Genomic DNA, 19,775 nt, shown 5'->3' on the forward strand with positions numbered 1-19,775 from the left:
TTATCTTTCCAATAATAGGTCGTGGGAATTTATTCGATACCGGAATCAAGAAATATGACTGTTTTACTGAATCAAGGCATTGACCGCAAGTAGAGAGCTGGACACGTGGTGGACACGTGGTGGAGACGTGGCAGGACTACTCCACCGCCCTTTATCACTATAAGTAGGCTAAAAAATCATAAATAGTATGATAATTGTTATATTCCATAATTTTGCACATTGGACTATTGGTGAGCTAATGGACTGTTATATTCTGTAATTTCATACGTCTAGTTAGTCGCAAGAGAATCGACTCAAGTTAAAGACAGGATCATTTTTGGACATGAAGTAGAAATTTTTAATTCCTAATTTTAATTAGAAGATATTAGTAAGATTAGGAATTAATTAACCATGATTGAATTATTAAGTGAGAATTTGGAATTTATTTAGATGAATTAAGCTAATAGTGAGATGAAAAGTGATCCCCAATTGCCACATGGCCAATTCCTATTGGCCCACATTTTTGTAGGGGACAATTAGGCTCCTTAGCAGCATATTTGTCTATATGTTGGTCAAAAATCTGCAGCAAACATTTGTCTCTAACTCTAGAAAGCTCTCCAATGAAGAAAAAGACTTCCATCTTCATCAAGTGAAGATAGAGAGAAGTAACGAGAGAGAAAGAGAGAGAGACATGGCCAGCCATGAAAGCTCCACAAGCACGGCCACCTCCTCCATTTTCTTACACCATTAAATTCCTAATGTGTTCTACATATTCACCATTAAGTTTCAATTGAAAGAGAAGCCACAAACATGCCATGGAAGCTCTTGAGGTTCACGGCCATGGCCATGGCAGCAGCTCCAAGTGTGGCATTTTTCTTCAAGGTCATGGAAGCAAGATGAAGTCTTTAGGGCAACAAAAATATTGATGAACTAAGCCTCAAGTTCCAAGCAAATTGTGTCACTATAACCTAAGGTAAGATTTCATCTCTTTTTCCTCAACTTGGAGGCAATTTAAACTTTTATAAGTTGATGAACGTATGAAATTATGAGTGTTGATGTTGAGGTGTTGTTGAGCCATGTTAGGGGGCTGTTTTTGTGTGAAAATGATAAATTGATTTTATTTAGTATTTGGTTGTTGTTATCATATATTATGGGAGGAGGATGAAGGACTCAAATGGTTAAAGTTGAATGTTATGAATGTGGGCTGCCTTAACTTACCAATAATGTTATAATAAAGATATTCACTTGTATTAAATGGAATTGGAAGCAAGAAAACCCCATGATTAGTGTTGGTATTAAAATTGGAGTTTCTTGAATTAGATTGAGTTGATTGTTGTTGTTGCTATTATTGCTATGAATTATGTGTTAAAAGTGAAGGAATTGTATATGTTAATGTTAAATCTCTATTTAGGTCGTGGTGGGGCTGTTCTAAGCTAAGAATGATGGATTAATTTCGAGTAATGTTGTAGTTATTATTGTGGCCTAAAATATTGAGGGAGTTACTGCCTAGATTTTTTTTTGGCAAACCCATTTTGGGGATGGACTGCTGTTAGTAATTTTAGCATAATTCCTTGTGTAAAGCTCTATTTTGAGTGATTAAATATTCTGGAAAGCTATTTCATAGATCTAAAACTTTCATTTAGGCTCTGAAACACAATTTTGATTTTATATACTGAAAAATGGTGATGAAGTTCAGAGGAGGTGCTGTCCAAATTTTCAGAAATAACTTACTAATGATAGAGTACGTTTTATGCCTTTCTATAGCTTAACCGTAGTGATTAATGCTTTAATATAGGTTGAGACAATATTGACACCATACACATATTGTGTGCAAGTAAAATCTAAAGGTATGTAAAACTTATCCTTTCTTTCTTTTGGCATGATCCATATGAAATCAACGGACGACGAATGCATAAATTTCAAAGAACCTCGTATTCTTAGATACATTAGGATGGCTAATGTTCTTGATTTTCTAGAACTTATATCATTATGACTTGATACATGTGTATGACTCCAGCCATCCTAATTTGGTATAATTTATATTTTGGTATATACATCATGATTCTTATTAACTCCTTAATGTTAGAACTCTTACAATAATTGAGTTGCTGCTTCTCAAGTTTTTTTTATAAGTTGGGAAGTAGTAAGCATGTAAAGCTAGCCCTTTCTTCTCCTTGGCATGATCTTTATGAAACAAATATATGATTTTTATATAATTCCAAGGAAGTTCCTATTCTTAGAGCCACTTGGATGGCCAATGTTCTAGATTTTCAGAAGTTTTATTTTGATGCAATCCACAGTGACATTCAAAGGTACTTGATATGGCTGTTGTCTTGATTTTTGAATGATAGCTCGTTTTGATTATTCTATCGAGTCTCAAATATGATTTAACTTGCATATGGTTGCTCACTACTCTGCTCGTTCATGCCTCAATATATTTTTCATCGAGTCCCGGGTCAGTATGTATTCGTGCATAATTTCACTACATTGTTCACCGAGTCCCTCACTAGAGGGCCGAATACGGTATATATATATATATGATGATATGATATGATGACATAATGATGTGATGATGGCACCGGTCCACATGATGGGCCAAATATGATACATGTATATGACAGATTCATCGAGTCCATAATGAGCCGGATATGATATATGATATAATCATGCATGATTTTATTTCATAAGGCACATGTACAGTGATTTCTTGAGTATCATACTTGTCTCCTAAATCTCTACTTCAGATGTGATCTCATTTATGATATGTTATATTTTATATACTCACTACATATATCGTACTGACCCCCTTTCTTCGGGGGGCGCTGCGTTTTATGCCCGCAGGTACATATATTTATTTTAGGATTCCGCCAGCTTAGAATTTTCACTCATCTATTTTGAAAGTGCTCTATTGTTCCGAAGCCTATAATTTTGGTAGAGATATTTTGATGTATATATTATTTATCCATGGGTACGGTAGGGCCCTGTCCCATCGTATGTTACTATTGATATTCTTAGAGGTCTGTAAACATGTGTAGATTGTATATAGATGTTGTACGGTTGCACTAGTACGGTTTATATTTTGGGACGTTTTCATTCGAAGTGGCAGCCTTGTCGGTTTGCGTATGTAAATGTTTATTTTGGAATGTGTTGTAACAGCTTCGTCGGCTTGCGTTTATGTATATATAAAAGGGGACGTTCCTATATGTAGTGACAGCCTTGTCGGCTCACGTATTATACTGTCCTATCTTTGAAAATTGTGACTCCCCAGGAGATATGTGATTTCGGTATATATATAAGTGATAGTTTTGAGACAAAGTGTTGCCCATATAAATCTCATATCATGTTTAGTTGCCGATTGATTATAGATAATATGTGTGTATATGAGTGCCCAATTCGAACACTAGTCACGGCCCACGAGGTTGGATTGTGACATAAACTTTGTTCATTTTAGACACCTCAACTAAGACTCGGATGTGTCATTTTGACACTTTGTACTGACTTAGCACATTGCATGTTCTGCACCCATTTTAAGCACGTGAAGAATATTTTTTTGTTGTTCTTCTTCATTTCTGTCATCAACACCATAACTGCTACCTACCCCTCCTTTTTATACCCATTTTCATCAACACCATATCTGTCATTTCTTCGATTTCAACACCATAAATTTTCAATGAAGTTAGAACACATATATATTTAGCGTGCTTCCAGTAGCTACATTTGAAATCTTAAAGAATCTCGTAGTGTGACATAAATACAAGGGGAGCTGTAACTGAGAAAAAATTTCTTTAAACTCATCCTTTTTCTTTTACTAGATTTTTGTGAGAATTATGTGGTTGGGAGTTGAGTACATGACATTTGTTGTATAGATAATGTAGAAAAGAAAACAATAAAAGAAGTTTGTATCCATTATTATAGACAAGTGCTCATGCTTTGGAATTTCCCACCTGTTGGCTTAAACTTTTGGATCCTTTTTTTGTTGTGGGTTCTTTAAGGTTTGAATTCTTTAACAATTTCAAAAAAAATAATTTTAGATTTGTATTAGTTTTGCTGAAAAAAATAAAAATTCGTCGGATTTTTTTGACCCAATTTGATTTATATTTTTGGATTAAATTCCTTTCTACAGCTGGATATCATAACTCTTGCCATTATAGATCCATTTTTTTTCCTTTAAATGATATGGATACCGTTGGATGGGTGTGGGGGAGAAGAAGATCTGGTGGGGTGGGGGAGGGGTTGGGGTCGGGGTGGGTGGGGTTGGAGAAGACGACGGAGGGGTGGATGGTGTTGGAGAGTTCACTAATAGGGTGTGAGGGTGGGGGTTAATAGAAGTTGTTAATTTTTCTTTTTTTAAAAAAATTATTATTTAAATTAAAAAATATCACGTGTCATCAAGTTATTGGTCAGTTTTTTCTATTTAATAGTCATTATTTGATAATTATTTTGATATATATATATATGTCACGTGTCTTTATTTAATTCGCTATTTTTGACACGCCAGGCGAGTGTATTACACACACTTTATATATTTTGGTGATTGTCAAAAAAGTGTCAAAATGACACATTGTGCCTTACTTGAGGTGTCTAAAATAAACAAAGCCTAGTTAAAGTGTCTAAGTGAAAGTTGATGCCAACTTTAGGGGCCACCAATGGGTTCCGCCTTCAAATTTCATGTTGGCTTTGTTGCTCCACTCCTTTAGTCTTCTCACTGTTATCATAGTGATAAAAAAGCTTGTCCAAATAACCAAGGATGGAGAATGAGGAAGTTATTATTATTATTTTTTTGTTTTAAAAAAGTAAAATTAAAAGGAATAATTACCTAAGGTATGACAATATCTCTATTTCTGAACCATCTCAGGTTTTTCAACATCCTGATCACTATTTATATTGATTTTATCCTTGCAAAATGAAACACTTAGGATCTGTTTGGAAAGCCATATAGTAATTGGAATTGGTGTACTTACTAGGGTAGTAATTACTAGCATAGTAATTACATAGTCTAGTAATTACAATGACTTGTTTGTTTGCCACAATGTAATTATAAATGTACTGTTTGGTTGCACACGTGTAATTACAAGGTTATATTATATTTTAAAAATTAAATTTAATTATCTAAACTTAAAATTTATATTAGACAAAACGGCCTTTATAAATAATATTAAATTAAATACAACAACAACAACCCAGTGAAATCCCACACGTGGGGTCTGGGGAGGGTAAAAAGTGTACACAGACCTAACTCCTACCAAAGTAGGACGGCTGTTTCCGAAAGACCCTTGGCTCAGAAAAATCATAAGAGAAGTCAGATACGGATAGGAAGTTCAAAGCTAAGCAAATAACAAGAGCAACTCAGATAAAGTAAAACAATCAAAGTACAGAAAGTAATAGATTATAAAAGAAATCAGACCACAAGGAATTATAGTACGTTAATACGCCTACTAAAAAGGAAGAGTAACGAGACTATGGACTAGCCTTCTACCCTAATGTGGGTCCTCCACACCCTCCTATATAAGGTCATGTCCTCGATAAGTTGTAACTGCGTCATGTCCCGCCTAATCACCTCTCCCCAATATTTCTTCGGCCTACCCCTACCTCTTCTGAAACCATCCATGGCCAACCTCCCGCACCTCCGCACTGGGGCATCTGAGTCTCTCCTCTTTACGTGCCCAAACCATCTCAGTCGCATTTCCCGCATCTTGTCTTTCACCGAGGCCACTCCTACCTTGTCCCGAATAGCCTCGTTTCTAATCTTATCGCTCCTGGTAGGCCCACACATCCATCTCAACATTCTTATCTCAGCAACTTTCACCTTTTGAACGTGAGATACCTTAATTGGCCAACACTCCGCCCCATATAACATAGTCGGTCTAACCACCACTTTGTAGAACTTGCCCTTAAGTTGTGGTGACACCTTCTTGTCACATAGCACACCGGAAGCGAGCCTCCATTTCATCCACCCTGCCCCAATACGATGTGTGACATCATCGTCAATCTCACCCCTGTCTTGCATAATAGACCCAAGGTACTTAAAACTACTTTTCTTTAGGATGGTCTGGTCACCAAGCCTAATATTAAATTAAATATTTAATGTATATATAGTCTTTTGAAAATATATTAATTAATAATACATTCGTACTAATATTATAAAAATAATTTATTTATATATTTTAAATTAGTATATTTTAATTAAATTATTATAAAAATTCAAAATACAAGATTTCTTTGAACATTATGAATAGCATAGAAAATAATATTAATATTACAAATATAACGTCATAAAATTATTAAAACATTTGACAAAAAGATAATTTATCAAGTCTAACTAAAAAATAAATGACTTCCAATGTGAAATATCAAGACAATAATACTAAAATAAATAAAACTGAAAATATAGCATAAGTTCTAAATTTTAAAATATTTTTTTTTAACATAATACTACTTTTATGTCAAATTTTAAAGTACATAAATATGATTTAAAAGAAAAAAAAACGTAAGTCTACAACTTTGTTTAACAATAACTTCTAATTTAATTTAAAAATTAGAATACTAACAAAATTATGCTAATGAAAAAATCACATAGAATAAAAAAAAGGTAATACGAAAAATTATTTGGAATCACATGAACTAAAGATTGAGAATGAAAAGAAAATGAAGTATAAATAATATAAAATAAAAAATGAAAATTTTAAAAAATATTAGAATAATAAAATAATAAGAATTTAAAAATAGTAATAAAAAAAATTAAAATGAAAGAAATATAAATAGAAATATTAGGAAGAAATTAAAAATTAATCAGCTTGTAATTACACCATGCAATTCACAGCCTCCCGGAGAATTGGAGAGTGTAATTACCCTCTGTCAATTACACCTAATTACCTGCTGATCAAGTAATTACATGATTAATCATATATGCCAAATAATGTAATTACACCAAATTTAATTACCAGGATAACTTTCCAAGCATACCCTTATTGAAATCATTAAAAGAATATGAAACCACCATAGGTAAGGAACACCAAAGAAATTTATGGAAAAAGTTAGGGTTATTTTTGAACGTTTTCCCTTTTTTATGGTTGAAAACACTACAATTGTTATTCAATTGTGGTTTAGTACAATGAAGATGACAGTTGTTGTGGCCACGAAAAGGAAAAACCACGTTTTCCTCATTACAAAGAGACAGAACAATTAATGGAATGCCCTACCACCAGAGGCTAGGATAAGTCTACTTATAGCCCCCCATGAGTAAATAGTTGATATTGCTTGTGTGTAACATTACATGGTTAGGATGATTTTTGTATTTGTAAGCGGCAAAATTCACCTATAAAATTATGATCTAACCAATTCGTTTAGGTTTACGCAAATTAATAATCTGCTTATTTTGATTTGTTTTCCATTTTAAAACTAGGTTGACATGCAATTTAGATTGACTAATGAGAAACTTTGTCTAAATGTATTTTAAAAAAATATTCTTCTTATTTAATATGTTTTATATGGTAATAATATAAGCAAAAAAGTTTTATTAGGTATTCAAACAAATTTTACGAAATTTAAACTTAAAACTTAATAAGAATTGACTTGATTTTTAACTCAATGTTGCCCCCATCCGCTTCAGCCTAAGTAACATTTAATCGAATCAATAGCCCACCTATTTATTAACTCAATTTATTTTAACATTTTCAAACTCAGCCTAATTCGATCCATTTGACACCTCTAATTGTACCACTTAATTTTTGTGTACAATACCTAGTGTAAGACTGTAAGGAAGGGGGAAAGTCCATCTTAATTTTGCGTGACCTGAAATCGAGGTACGTAAGACTAAATGCTTCTCCCCTTTAAGACACGATCTTTCTTCATATATTTCCCTACAAGGGCCAGTATAGTTTATATAAAATATAGAGAAGGGTATTTGGCTATATGTGTCCTATAATTGATAGTATTATCCTGCTTCCATTGTTCATTGTCTATATGTTCAAAGCAATCCAACTAATTTTTACACGTCAAGTATTTACCTTCATTTGTACCCCATAAATTTCATAAAGCAAATTTGTTATAGTTTCTAGAAATATGGCATATGTCATAGCATAACCATCATCTATACAGTGATTATATATCAATACAATTCATTTGCAAAAATAGAGTTTACTAATGATTCACTTAATATCAGAGATTATTACTAATTATATGTTCTGACACCCTTATAATCTGGGGCTCTGCATTATTATAAATACAATCGGTAAGCTCTAATTTTTTCTAAAGTTTATTTTTAGAAAGGGTGAGAACGCATAAAATGGCACATTCTGCCCTTCAAATGGTTGGTTTTTAATTTTTGTTCGGTAGCAATTGAATTTATGTCTAGTGGGACAAAAGTTAGTTAGAAATTGAAGTTATGTCCAAACATAACTTATAGTATATTATGATACGAATAAATATATATACATATACACTCCACAAAAAAATTATTTGTTATTAGAGGCAAAAATTAAAGGGATAATAACGTCACATGGCCATTCGGCAAAAGTAATTATCAAAGAAATGGCCATTCGTTGTATAGGCATGTATAGTTAGCGTATATTTCACTTATAGTCAAGCTATATTCAATTTTTGAGTGTATCATAATGTATATTCAGTGTATAGCTCATGTATAAGTAATCTATATTGTATAGTCAATGTATACTTTTTATGACTTTTGACAAGTTATATTGTATAATCATTGTATATAACCTATGATTTTGGCATTTTTTTTATGTAAATAAAACATGACTATATTTGTTGTAAACTAATTAGTTTATTTTATATATTTGAAAGAGATAAGTGTTAAAAACATACCTAAACTATCCATCTTTTTTGAGTTTCATACCTAAACTATCGGGAGTGTGGGTTTCATACCTTAACTATCACTTCTTAGTTTGAGAAACACACATCTCTCTTTTATTTCACTCTCATCATGGTGTGTGTACTACACTTTCTTTTATTTTAAAAAAAAATTATTGCATCACACTCCACATAGATAAAATATTTCACCTTGACAAAAATTAAATAAATTATTAAAATTTTATTTTTTTCCTCGATCCAAAAATTGGATCCATTCTTTTTTTAATAATAATAAAAAAGTAAAATTAAATATTAAAGTATTACTATGCCCCATCCTCCAAAAAAAATTATAAAATAAAATATAATTTTTTTTTACCCCACTCCACCACTTTTTCTCACCATACTCCCCCCTCCCCCCCCCCCCAAATTTTTTGTTTTATTTTTATTTTTTAAATTTCTTTTATAAAATTTTTTTAAAAAAAATTCTTACTTCATCTTCCTACCCACCCACCCCCCTCAAATAATAATTTAGATATTATTTTTTATATTTTTTTTAAAAAAAATTCTACCCCGTCCTACCTAACCCTATGCTTCCAAATTTTTTTCTCATTTTTTGTTAGTTACATACACATGATTTTAGTTAAGTATTTTTTACTTGTCGCATGACTTTTCTTAAAATAAAATATTTTTTCTGTTAATTGGTACGCAAATAGAAAAAATATTTTCCTATGAACATTATCTAACATAGAACGGCAAAAATAAAAAAATAAACAAATTAAGAGCGAGTTAGATGAATGAGTAGAATTTTATTTTTTTTAAAAAATAAAAATAATAACATTTTTTTAGGAAGGAGTTGGGGAGGTTGAAGTATGAATTTTTTTTAAAATATTTTATACAAGAAATTTAAAATAAAAAATAAAAGGACGGGGGATTGTCGGAGGGAGGTGGGGTGGAGGGGGTGGAGTGAGTGAGAAAAATATTTTTAACTTTCTTTAAAAAAAATAATTTTTTTAAAAATAATAATTTTTTTTTGGGATAGAAATACTTTAGTTTTAACTTCTAACTAATATTAATATTTTATTTAATTTTTTGTCAATATAGAATATTTTATCCGTATGGCAAGATTTTTTCAAAAATTAGAGAGCGCAGAGAGATTGTATTACACGCACTACTGAAGTGTGTTTCTCAAATTAATAAGTGATAATTTAGGTATGAAACTCACACTTTCAATAATTTAGCTATGAAACTCAAAAAATGAGAATAGTTTAAGTGTGGTTTTGACACTCATCTTTATTTGAAATGGGGGCAAAATTGCAAATGACCCGTGAGAATGCAAGTCCGAAGCCTTATCCTTTAGACCTTTTGGGCCAATGGCCCATCTAGCAATCTTCAAATTTATTGGCAACACGCAAATGCTTTTGTTTGATTTCATTCGAACTGTTTGTTATAGGTTTCTTTTGTTACTTTCCATCAGACTATATATATGTTCAGAGTTATGTTTGGATGTAAAAAGCTCTTCAGGTTGGCCTGAATTTGACTCCCATCTTTCCCCTTTTTTCTCATGAAAATGGTAGTGGAAGTTCAGCCAAAATGGGGTAAAATAACTAGGTATTAGTGTATTACTATGTTATCTTGTTACAGGACACATAAAATGTTGAAGAATGGGAATGGAGCAGAAGCCAGAATCATTTCCATGACTCGTATCCCTTATATATCAATGCTTCATTTTGACCATTTCTTATGTTATATAAATAGTGTTCGCTGAAAACAAACAAATACTCCCCCTCTGTTTCAATTTGTTTGATTTTAACTTAACACAAAATTTAAGAAACTAAAGAAGTTATGTTGTAGTCTTAAACTAAATATATATAGAATGTACCAAAATGTCCTTTAATCTTATGTTCTTAAACATGTCATATGGAAAGTCAGAATTAAAGAGTTGCCCAAAAAGGAAATAGACACTATTTGAAATGGATTAAAAAGGAAAATAAGACAAATAAATTAAAACGCAGGGAGTAGTAGTTATGCATAGGAGATTGAAATATAAGATCACTACTAATCGAAGAAGCCTATCATTTCCTTTGTACAAAATGATGTTTTCTTGCCAATATGCATGGAGGGGTTGAAATATAAGATATTGCTACAAAGAAGCTACAACCAAACTATATACAGTATAAACATGTAATCAATCATGTACAAGAAGGCCAAGCATTACAACATACTAAATACACTTGCACTTACTTATCTTCAGCAGTAAAATCTGGTTCAGCTGGTTTCTGAAGCAAAATGGGTGATATCTTGTCTGCCATCCTTGCTTTTTTTGCAGTATTGCGCCGCAAAGCACGAAGCGCATTAGCAGCAAATCGCGATGCATAGATAGTAGCACCCAAACTTGGCGAGCTACCACCTCCCCTCGCTAGTGCATCTTGTAATCTGTTTTCTTCTTCGCAAAGAGATTCTTCTAGCTTCTTCCTACAATGACGGCGCCATGCTGCTTGTATGAAGCAAGCTGCCCAGGTTCTCCATTGCTGCGAGTAAAACCTAAAAGTATGGCGGAGTTGCTTGCTATGAAGTCTCCGGAACTGAGAGGCTACAAACTTTAAATCATCGGCCACTAGAGCAAATGCTTCAACTTCTGAGAGCGCTTGGACAGTTCGGGTTGAGATTGGGAGGTTATTTGATGGATGAGGATCCAGAGCCCAAGTAAGAAGCTCTTCTCCACAAAAATCACCAGCTTTTAGATAATCAGAGTTAAAAAAGCCTGTCCTCCCTCCATTAGTGGTTACAGTCAATAGTTTTCCCCGCATTATAAAAAGCATCTCATCAACCGGATCACCTTCACGCACAATGAAGCTGTTCTCAGTGTAAAGGACAGGCCTGAGACGGTCACATAGTGCATCCAGGAGTTGGTCATCCATTTTTTCAAACATTGGAACCTTCAAAAATCCATACATGTAATCAAAATAGAATACTAACTAAGAAATGAATACAAGTAAATTTAAACATAAATTGAAAAAAAACAACTTTTAACCTGGCTACTCACAGAAAACCTTATTACTGCAGAAGTCATTAGGTGACGATGACATACATAGAAGAACAAGAAAAAATATTTATCGAGATGCAAAGCAGGAGTAACACAACGTACCCTCATTAGCAAAGACAAACAAAGATGACGCTTTATATCTCTTCTGAGATCTTTAGGCAGGTTGAGGATCAGATTCTCTTCATCAACACCCCTAGTTTCCTGCCACTTGTATTGCTCATAGCGCCTGATCCTCTCCCGGAGGTGCTCAGGGAGTAAGCGGTGAGACATCCACTGCTCTGCATCTCGTCTTTTCACCCTCATCTCTTCTAGTCTGAGTGTTGTGGACTGCAGATATGTCTGTCACACCACAAATACTTCAGTTAATCAGAGCATAGTGGACACTGATAATAAATTATGACCACCGAGTCAAAACAATATTCTATCAGTTAGCCTGAAAAAACTTCCCACCTACCTCTCATCTATTAGATGCAACTGACTTCACAACAATGCTGTTAACAAAAAGACATTTCTAGGCTGGATATGCATGGCCCACAAAACATTTACAGAACCTTTCTAAGTTGTTTTAACCACATTAGGCACATCAAGAATAATCATACATATATAACGGATATAATGAGAATTCTATAAAAATCATTTCGCAGTTATAAGACAAATCTGAAAAACAATCATTTTTGGTGTGTACTTTAGTGTATATTATAATTGGTGAATTGCCTGAACTTTAACATAGAACTGAAAATGAGACAAATCTACCTGCATATTTCCAATAAGAAATGAAAATAGCACCAAGCCGGCGATGGAAATGAAAACTGCAAAGCAAATTTCCCAGACATAGGTACTTGTTTCGAGGTTTTGACCAAGGGAACTGCAACACAAAGAAGCAAAGTATCAGCTAGAATGAAAGCAAACAAGAAATCTAACTGAAAATGAACAGTAGACAATTGGAGCTCCAGAGAGATATTCTAGTTATGAAACATAAAGGTCAACCAGGGATAAAAAGCTAAACCTATTAGAAGCACTTAGAAAGTTTGACATACAAACAAGGCTGAACAAAAGAAAGCCTAATATGAAACTAAGAAAGACAAAGCTGTTGTTTGTAAATAGATCTCCATAGTAAGTGCAATTTCTTTGGGAATGAATCTAGGGTGTGTTTGGAATGGAGGAAAACATTTTCCAGAAAATATTTTGCAATTTTCTCATGTTCGATTGGTCAAATATTTTGGAAAACATTTTCTTTGGGAAAAAAAGCTCCCTAAAAATGAGGAAAATGACTTCTCTAATGAGAGTAGGGAAAACAAGTTGCACTAGTGACATTCCACATTAATTGTGTCCTCTCACCCTCCAACACACCTCATCTTCACCCCCACCCCCTATTGCCCCTCACCTCTCCATCCCACATCCCTACCTCCCCACCCCCCATAGTATTTTTCTAAATCTATAAATGTTTTTAGGATAATATTTTTTGCTTACGTACCGAACACAAGAAAATAAGTAAGAAACCCACTACATTTTCCTTCATAACGAACACACATCTAGTCTTTAAAATATCCTTTTAACCTCATTGCAATCAAAAGAGATGTGTTTTTACTAAGGTTTTCCCCCAAATTTCAATATCAAAAATGTTATAAAACAACTTATCCTGAAAAAAATAATTCCAGGCCATTCTTTATGGACATGTAGAGATATTTTTGCACATAAAACCATGCTTTTGCATATCTTGCACTAGCGGTATCAGCGGAATGGGCTTGTTTGTCCAAGTATTCATCTCCTACCCTCCCCTCACCAAGCATGCTTTTGCATGTCTTGCACTAGCAGTATCAGCAGAATGGGCTTGTTTGTCCAAGTATTCATCTCCTACCCTCCCCTCAATGAGAAATGTCAATATTGGAGACCAATATGAAATCTTTTAAAAAGAGACATTCCCAATGTTCTAGCATCAAATTAATTACACTCTGCTCAAGCCACATATACAACAAATAAGCCACAAGCTAGCCCCAAAAGGAGTTTCCTACTCTTCCTACCTCTGTTTCCAATATATGGCTGGTGAACAGCAGCATAATACATACAAATATGGTTAAGACATAGCAAAAGAGCAAAAGTATCAATAGCAACATGCAGGTGAATATGCAAAACTCAAGTACATAGAGCTAGCATACCTCAAGTTCTGCAAACCCCACCAGAAACAATAAAAGAACTTCTGTGGAAAATCCATTGATTCCACAACACCAGACTTTAGGGCTTCATGGAATATTCCAAAATCAAAAAGTGTTGCATTTGGTGTCTCTATAGGACATGAACTATTTAGCAATGTTTTGAATTTTGTATGATCATCATCACAGTACAATGAAGAATGATGACAAGCAGATGAATTTCCACATGCTCGTTGCCAACAAGTAGATTCACGTTCAATAGAAAACAGGTACCAAAAGGCTCCAAGTACCTAAAAAAAAGCAGATTATAACTCATATCTGCATAATGTTCCAGTAATAATAGCGTACCAAGTAAAAGATGATGACTAACTACTTGTTAATATTACTGAATCACTGTGGATGATATATTTGCATGACAGGGAAAACTTATGATTAGTGAAATTCACTAACTTTATTCCTAAAACACCAAATCCAAAAATAAAATCAATTCCTATAACAACACCTTCAAATACAGTCATCCCAAAAGTAATTTTCAAACACATTTAAACTAGCAGAGTGCTGGTCTGTGAGCCTTTTTCAGAACTTAAATCAAGCTTATCACAAACTTACATGACTGGCAAGCATATAAAGAAGGAGATTAAATGCAGCTCCAGCCCATGCAGTTTCAGTGAGTATGCCAGAAGTTCTAGTGACTTCCTTATATAAAGGATATACTCGAAGGAGCCTTGGAATATATTGGAAGAAGATGACAAATTTCAGCAAATTCTTCGTATTCAATGATTTAGCACCCCGCAATTTAGGAATGACAATTAAAATTGCAACCTGAAAAAAAAACAGAAAAAGGACATGAGTTTAAACAATAAATATACGATTTGTATTTGCATAGTAAAGAGCTGCATGATTATGGTTATCAAACTAGTCACTGTCACAGTACAATCTCTTTCACAGCTCAAAGTCTAGCTTAACAACATACAACACCCTTAGCATCATGAAGCACAAGACAACACAAAAAGTTCACAAAATCATCTAACGCCAAAAAATGCACCATATCATGGAGATATACCTTTATCCACGACAGATGGAATCATGGTTTGTTTGAAGCAACATAAATCATCAACACAGTTGACCAATCACGTGTCATTTTAGTAAAAGAAGAATATTCCTTAAATCAACACTGAAATAACATTTCGAAGAGAAGTCATTCTAACCTGTGGTAGAGGAAGAACTGCAAGAATATCTATTAAGAAGTACGAGGACAAGTATCTCTTAGCTATTTCCCAAGCATCTTCAACCAAAACGCCTCTTCCAAATACACGTGATGAAGGGGCGATGAAACCAGTACGAAATTGAAGCACAATATGGAGAAGGTAAAAGATATCAGTGATGGAACGCAAAACACTAGCTGTAACCTCCATTTTTCTATCCAAATGCAGGCATTTGTTGTTATTATCAATCACTGGAATGTAAAAGAACAAAGGATCCAAGGAGACGGCAATTACACAAGATAATACAAATATTTTGTTCCACTTCTGAAGAAAAGGTCCTTGAGGATCAAGCATCTTTTTTTCTGATCCCAAACTTTTGGCCAGAAGACAACTTAAACAAGAATTTAAGGCATGTATTATGCTTTTGATCCTTCCAGAACCACTTTCCAGGGCTTTGTGTAATTCATTGGAGAACACTCCAAACTTGCCCCTGTGTGCTCCATCTTTATATGGAAAATTCCCCTCTGAGCTTTTCTCTGAGTTCCAATCCTGAAACCTGCATAGAAATCAATTGAAGTGCAGAAGCAAGCTTAGAGTCAGACGTCTCAGCAAATTGATCCACGGTTAATAAAACTTTGCTACATTAAATTACAATGGAATTGTTAATTCGCATCAAGTAGGTTAAAGTTTATGTTACAAGGTTGGATTTACCAAAATAAAGTAATCCCACATAAAACCAGAATATGGGATGGATACACAGCTTTTCTCTTTCCTAAAAATTCCATAATTACTTGCTCTCCATTCTCTCTAATCTGTTCACTCATTCGATTTCCTCTTCTATGTCAAATGCTAACATTAAGACAAGTGAAACTAGTTCAATATGCTTCCTAAACAAAAAATCCAGTGGATAGCATATAAAATAAATAAGTGAACAAATAAAAGGGGTTTCCCAGGTTCACAGAAACTGACCTCACAAATTTCTCTTGCCGATGATTCATAACTTAAAGTCACTGCATCAAACTGTTCCAAGAGGCAGTAAAAGTGCAGGCTGGTTCACTAAAGCTCCCTCTATGCGCAGGTCGGGAGAAGGGCCGGACAACAAGGTTCTATTGTTCCACGAGGCAGTAAACTTCCAAAATCCTCCAAAGGACGACAGGTTTCTTCATAAAAACCGCCTTGAGTAACACATCCAGGTCCTACATAGCATTCCCTGGAAATTTTATTACACAAGCTTATAGGATGATATGTTGCTCCTCCCATATTATTATTATTATAACAGTAAAACCAGAAACCCCAAAACTCTTCCCCACAAAAATCATAAAATTTAGAATCAGGAACTGAACTTGCTCAGTCAGTTATAACATAATTTTGTCATCAGAGAGGGGGAAGCCAAATTGTTCAATAACAAATGTTTACACACAACATAGCCATAGAGGAAAAAAAAACAAAAAAACAAGAGCCTAAACTTGCATTCAAGTTCAACGATATCGAATGCTCCAACTTCCAACAAGGTCAACTAATATTCATAACATTAATCCCTATATCAGATACAATCATCTAATACATCAAAACATAAAGCATTTTCTTATCCTCTTCTCAAAGTTAGTAATTTGTACTAGAAGCATTACAACAAACAAACTGTAGTCCACAATCAACGAAAACAAAGTTTTTCCCCAAAACACGTCACTAAAATAATATCAAATTAAAATTAGTATTAAACTGAAAATTAAAATTAAATTCACAGTACAAATACTAAGCACTTTAACAAGAGAATAAACTGAAATTTAAACTGACAAATTTCAACCATCCGAATGAAACAACTACTAATTTCAACAGGATTGAAAAAACAATATAGAAGTGAAACATACCGAATCAAATTTTCCGGAGACAAACTCTATGATACAGCAAAAAACAACTAAGCTTTTTTCAGAGAGAAGAAGAAGACGAAGATGATTATTGAGTGAAGGAAGGTTCGCGGAGACTTCTTCTTTAGGTCTGATTTTGAATTATTTTTGTCTTTCTTTGATTTGATATATCTAATTTGCTTTTAAACGGAAAAAACAACAACAAAGAGATGGGTCAATGGGTCATGGACTGTATGCAAGTATTTGAACCGGTCTCTATATTTTCGGTTCTTTCTCATAAAGGTGCTTATTTTCGAAAATAACGGCGACGGCGCGCTTGCTTCTTTTCCCCCTCTTTTTCTTCTTCTTGTTTATGTTTATTTATTTGCATTTATATGTTTGTTCAATTATTATGGTTTTCTACTTTTGTTGTTCTTTACGATATTGCAATTAATTTCATCTCTTTCTTTAAGCAAAGTATAAAAATGACAATGAGGAGTCTTCATTTGCAGTGCTTAGTGTACAAAAATAACAAGTATTAGAGGATGAGAAAGATGGATTTTTATACAAATAATTGATGTAATTTGCACTTTAGTCCATATTTTGTGTTTGATCTTTAATTTAAGCCTCTCGTAATAAATAACTTTTTTGCAGGACATTTTTGTATTATCATATCTTAAAAGTTATGTACAGACATGATATTAGATTTTAAAGAATTTATGCCCTACTATGCATAAGTTTTAGGAAAAATTACGCGGTATGACAAATCTTTCTAAGATATTATGCGATATGGATATAGTTTAAAATAATTACAGCTCACAGCAAACTATTTACTCGGTATGACAAATCTCGTTGTCAGATATACAATATATATGTATATCAGTTATCATTATATAATTTTTCTGAAAAATATACACATACAATTCACCTCTTTCTTCCCTCTCTCGATCTCGCTCGCCTCTCTTAATCTCACTTGCCAGATATACAAATACATATGTATACCAATTACATATATATAATTGTTTTACAAATATACATATATAATTCGACAGATATACATATACAATTCGCCTCTCACCTCCATCTCTCGATCTCGCTCGCCTCTCTCTCCTCCTCTCTCTCAATCTCGCTTGCCAGATAGACAAATACATATGTATACCAGTGTTTGCATATTTCGGTATATAAATAATTCGTTGGTATAGCGATTGTATAATTCGCTACAGCATTTGTATAATGGCAAAATTTATGTTTGCCATTATAAATAATTGGGGAAACTATACTCATATGGAGTAATTATCCTTAAAAGATTTGTCATATGTGAAAATTTTCCTAAGTTTTAATTCTTAAATGCAAAAATTAAAGATTATTCCATTTAAGGGGTAGAAATTAAAAATCAACTCATTTAAAGAGAAAAACGTGCAATTTTATAAATAATTGACATCTGTGTTTTAGCTTTAACAACGACTAATGTTGTACCAAATATTAACACACGCTTCTTGGAAACAGTACACAATTTTAATGTAATAAAAATAGCATTTTTACAAGAAGATCAGTTGGGCCGTTTATGTGTATGTCTAAGTAGCACCAACAAGCCCAATAATCTCGCTCGTATTTGCAAGAGTTTTTATTTAGGGGAATGTACCATTTCTTGCAAGCTTTTGCTAGCCATTTTTCACCAACAAAAAGTTATAAATGATAGACAACATTAAAAAAAATTGTGGTAAAAGGGATTCATTCATAGTTGAAATTCGTCAAAAACATATAGACGGGGCAATATATATGAAATTGAACTGATGTGAAGTCAAAATTTGTAATTGAAATTGTGTTAAAAAAATTATGTGAGGTATGTATATAACGTACAAGTATGTAATAAATATACACAAATACAAATAGGATACACAAGGTTGGCAATAATTATTGAATCGGCTTCATTCATGAGAGGTGTTAATTAGTCAGTTAGTTCATTAGTTTGTCCTCGTCTTAAACCTTACATATATAATGTATAAAATTCATTATTATGAATGTAGAAAAATATGTGTTTTTTCACATTAACATGATGACTATGGATAACTTTAAAACGAAAAATATTTTACATTTTTTTAGGATATCTAGGTTGTGGACAAATGAAATTCATTAGCTTCCTGAGGATTTTCGACGATCAGTGACACAAGTTGTGATAATTGTTACAAATCTATTTCCGCTATGGAGAAATTTACAAGTCTCATGTGCTATACTTTTTCATGAATAAATACGTTAATTATTCTACATAATTTGCAGTATAACTCCCATTAATTATATTTTGATCGACTAAACTATTTTAGTACTATTTTCCTTAAAAAGTTTCAATAAAATTGAGTATTTTATATGATGATACAAAGTTAGAAATAGAATTAAAGTGTTTTGATATTTCTAAACTTGATAGTAAAAATTTAAAAATAAAAATATTTTTCTATTTTTTCATCAAACAATTAGTAAATTAACAAATTTTCTGCATAAAGTAGTAACTTAATCTTAAAAATCATTCTTCGAACATCTTACAATTTCTAAACTAGATATCAGCAATTAAATTTAGAAATTGAGCAAACAAATTTTATTTTGACAACGATGGAGATTTTGGAAGCAGTGAAGTAAACACTGATATTAATGTGGGTGTCAAGTTACAACAAATATAATATACTAATCAATAATACAAGTAGGTTTTCATTTTCTTCAAATATAAAAAATAATTTGCTGGCCTGTTTGTATG

At 33.0% G+C, this 19,775-nt stretch overlaps 1 protein-coding gene across 1 annotated transcript; it reads right to left on the reverse strand.

The window, feature by feature from the left end:
• Positions 1 to 10,823: 10,823 nt before the first annotated feature.
• Positions 10,824 to 17,210, reverse strand: LOC129894253 (cyclic nucleotide-gated ion channel 1). The gene is made up of 8 exons (XM_055969858.1): positions 17,054 to 17,210; positions 16,155 to 16,381; positions 15,189 to 15,741; positions 14,590 to 14,802; positions 13,987 to 14,270; positions 12,584 to 12,695; positions 11,933 to 12,169; positions 10,824 to 11,723 (listed from the first exon to the last, which is right to left on the reverse strand). Exons 2-8 carry the CDS (start codon positions 16,181 to 16,183, stop codon positions 11,025 to 11,027), a joined length of 2,127 nt encoding a protein of 708 aa, XP_055825833.1. The 5' UTR covers positions 16,184 to 16,381; positions 17,054 to 17,210; the 3' UTR covers positions 10,824 to 11,024.
• Between the last annotated feature and the right edge of the window lie 2,565 nt (positions 17,211 to 19,775).

This window comes from Solanum dulcamara, chromosome 7 (genome assembly GCF_947179165.1).
Source record: "Solanum dulcamara chromosome 7, daSolDulc1.2, whole genome shotgun sequence".
Lineage (NCBI taxonomy): Eukaryota > Viridiplantae > Streptophyta > Magnoliopsida > Solanales > Solanaceae > Solanum > Solanum dulcamara.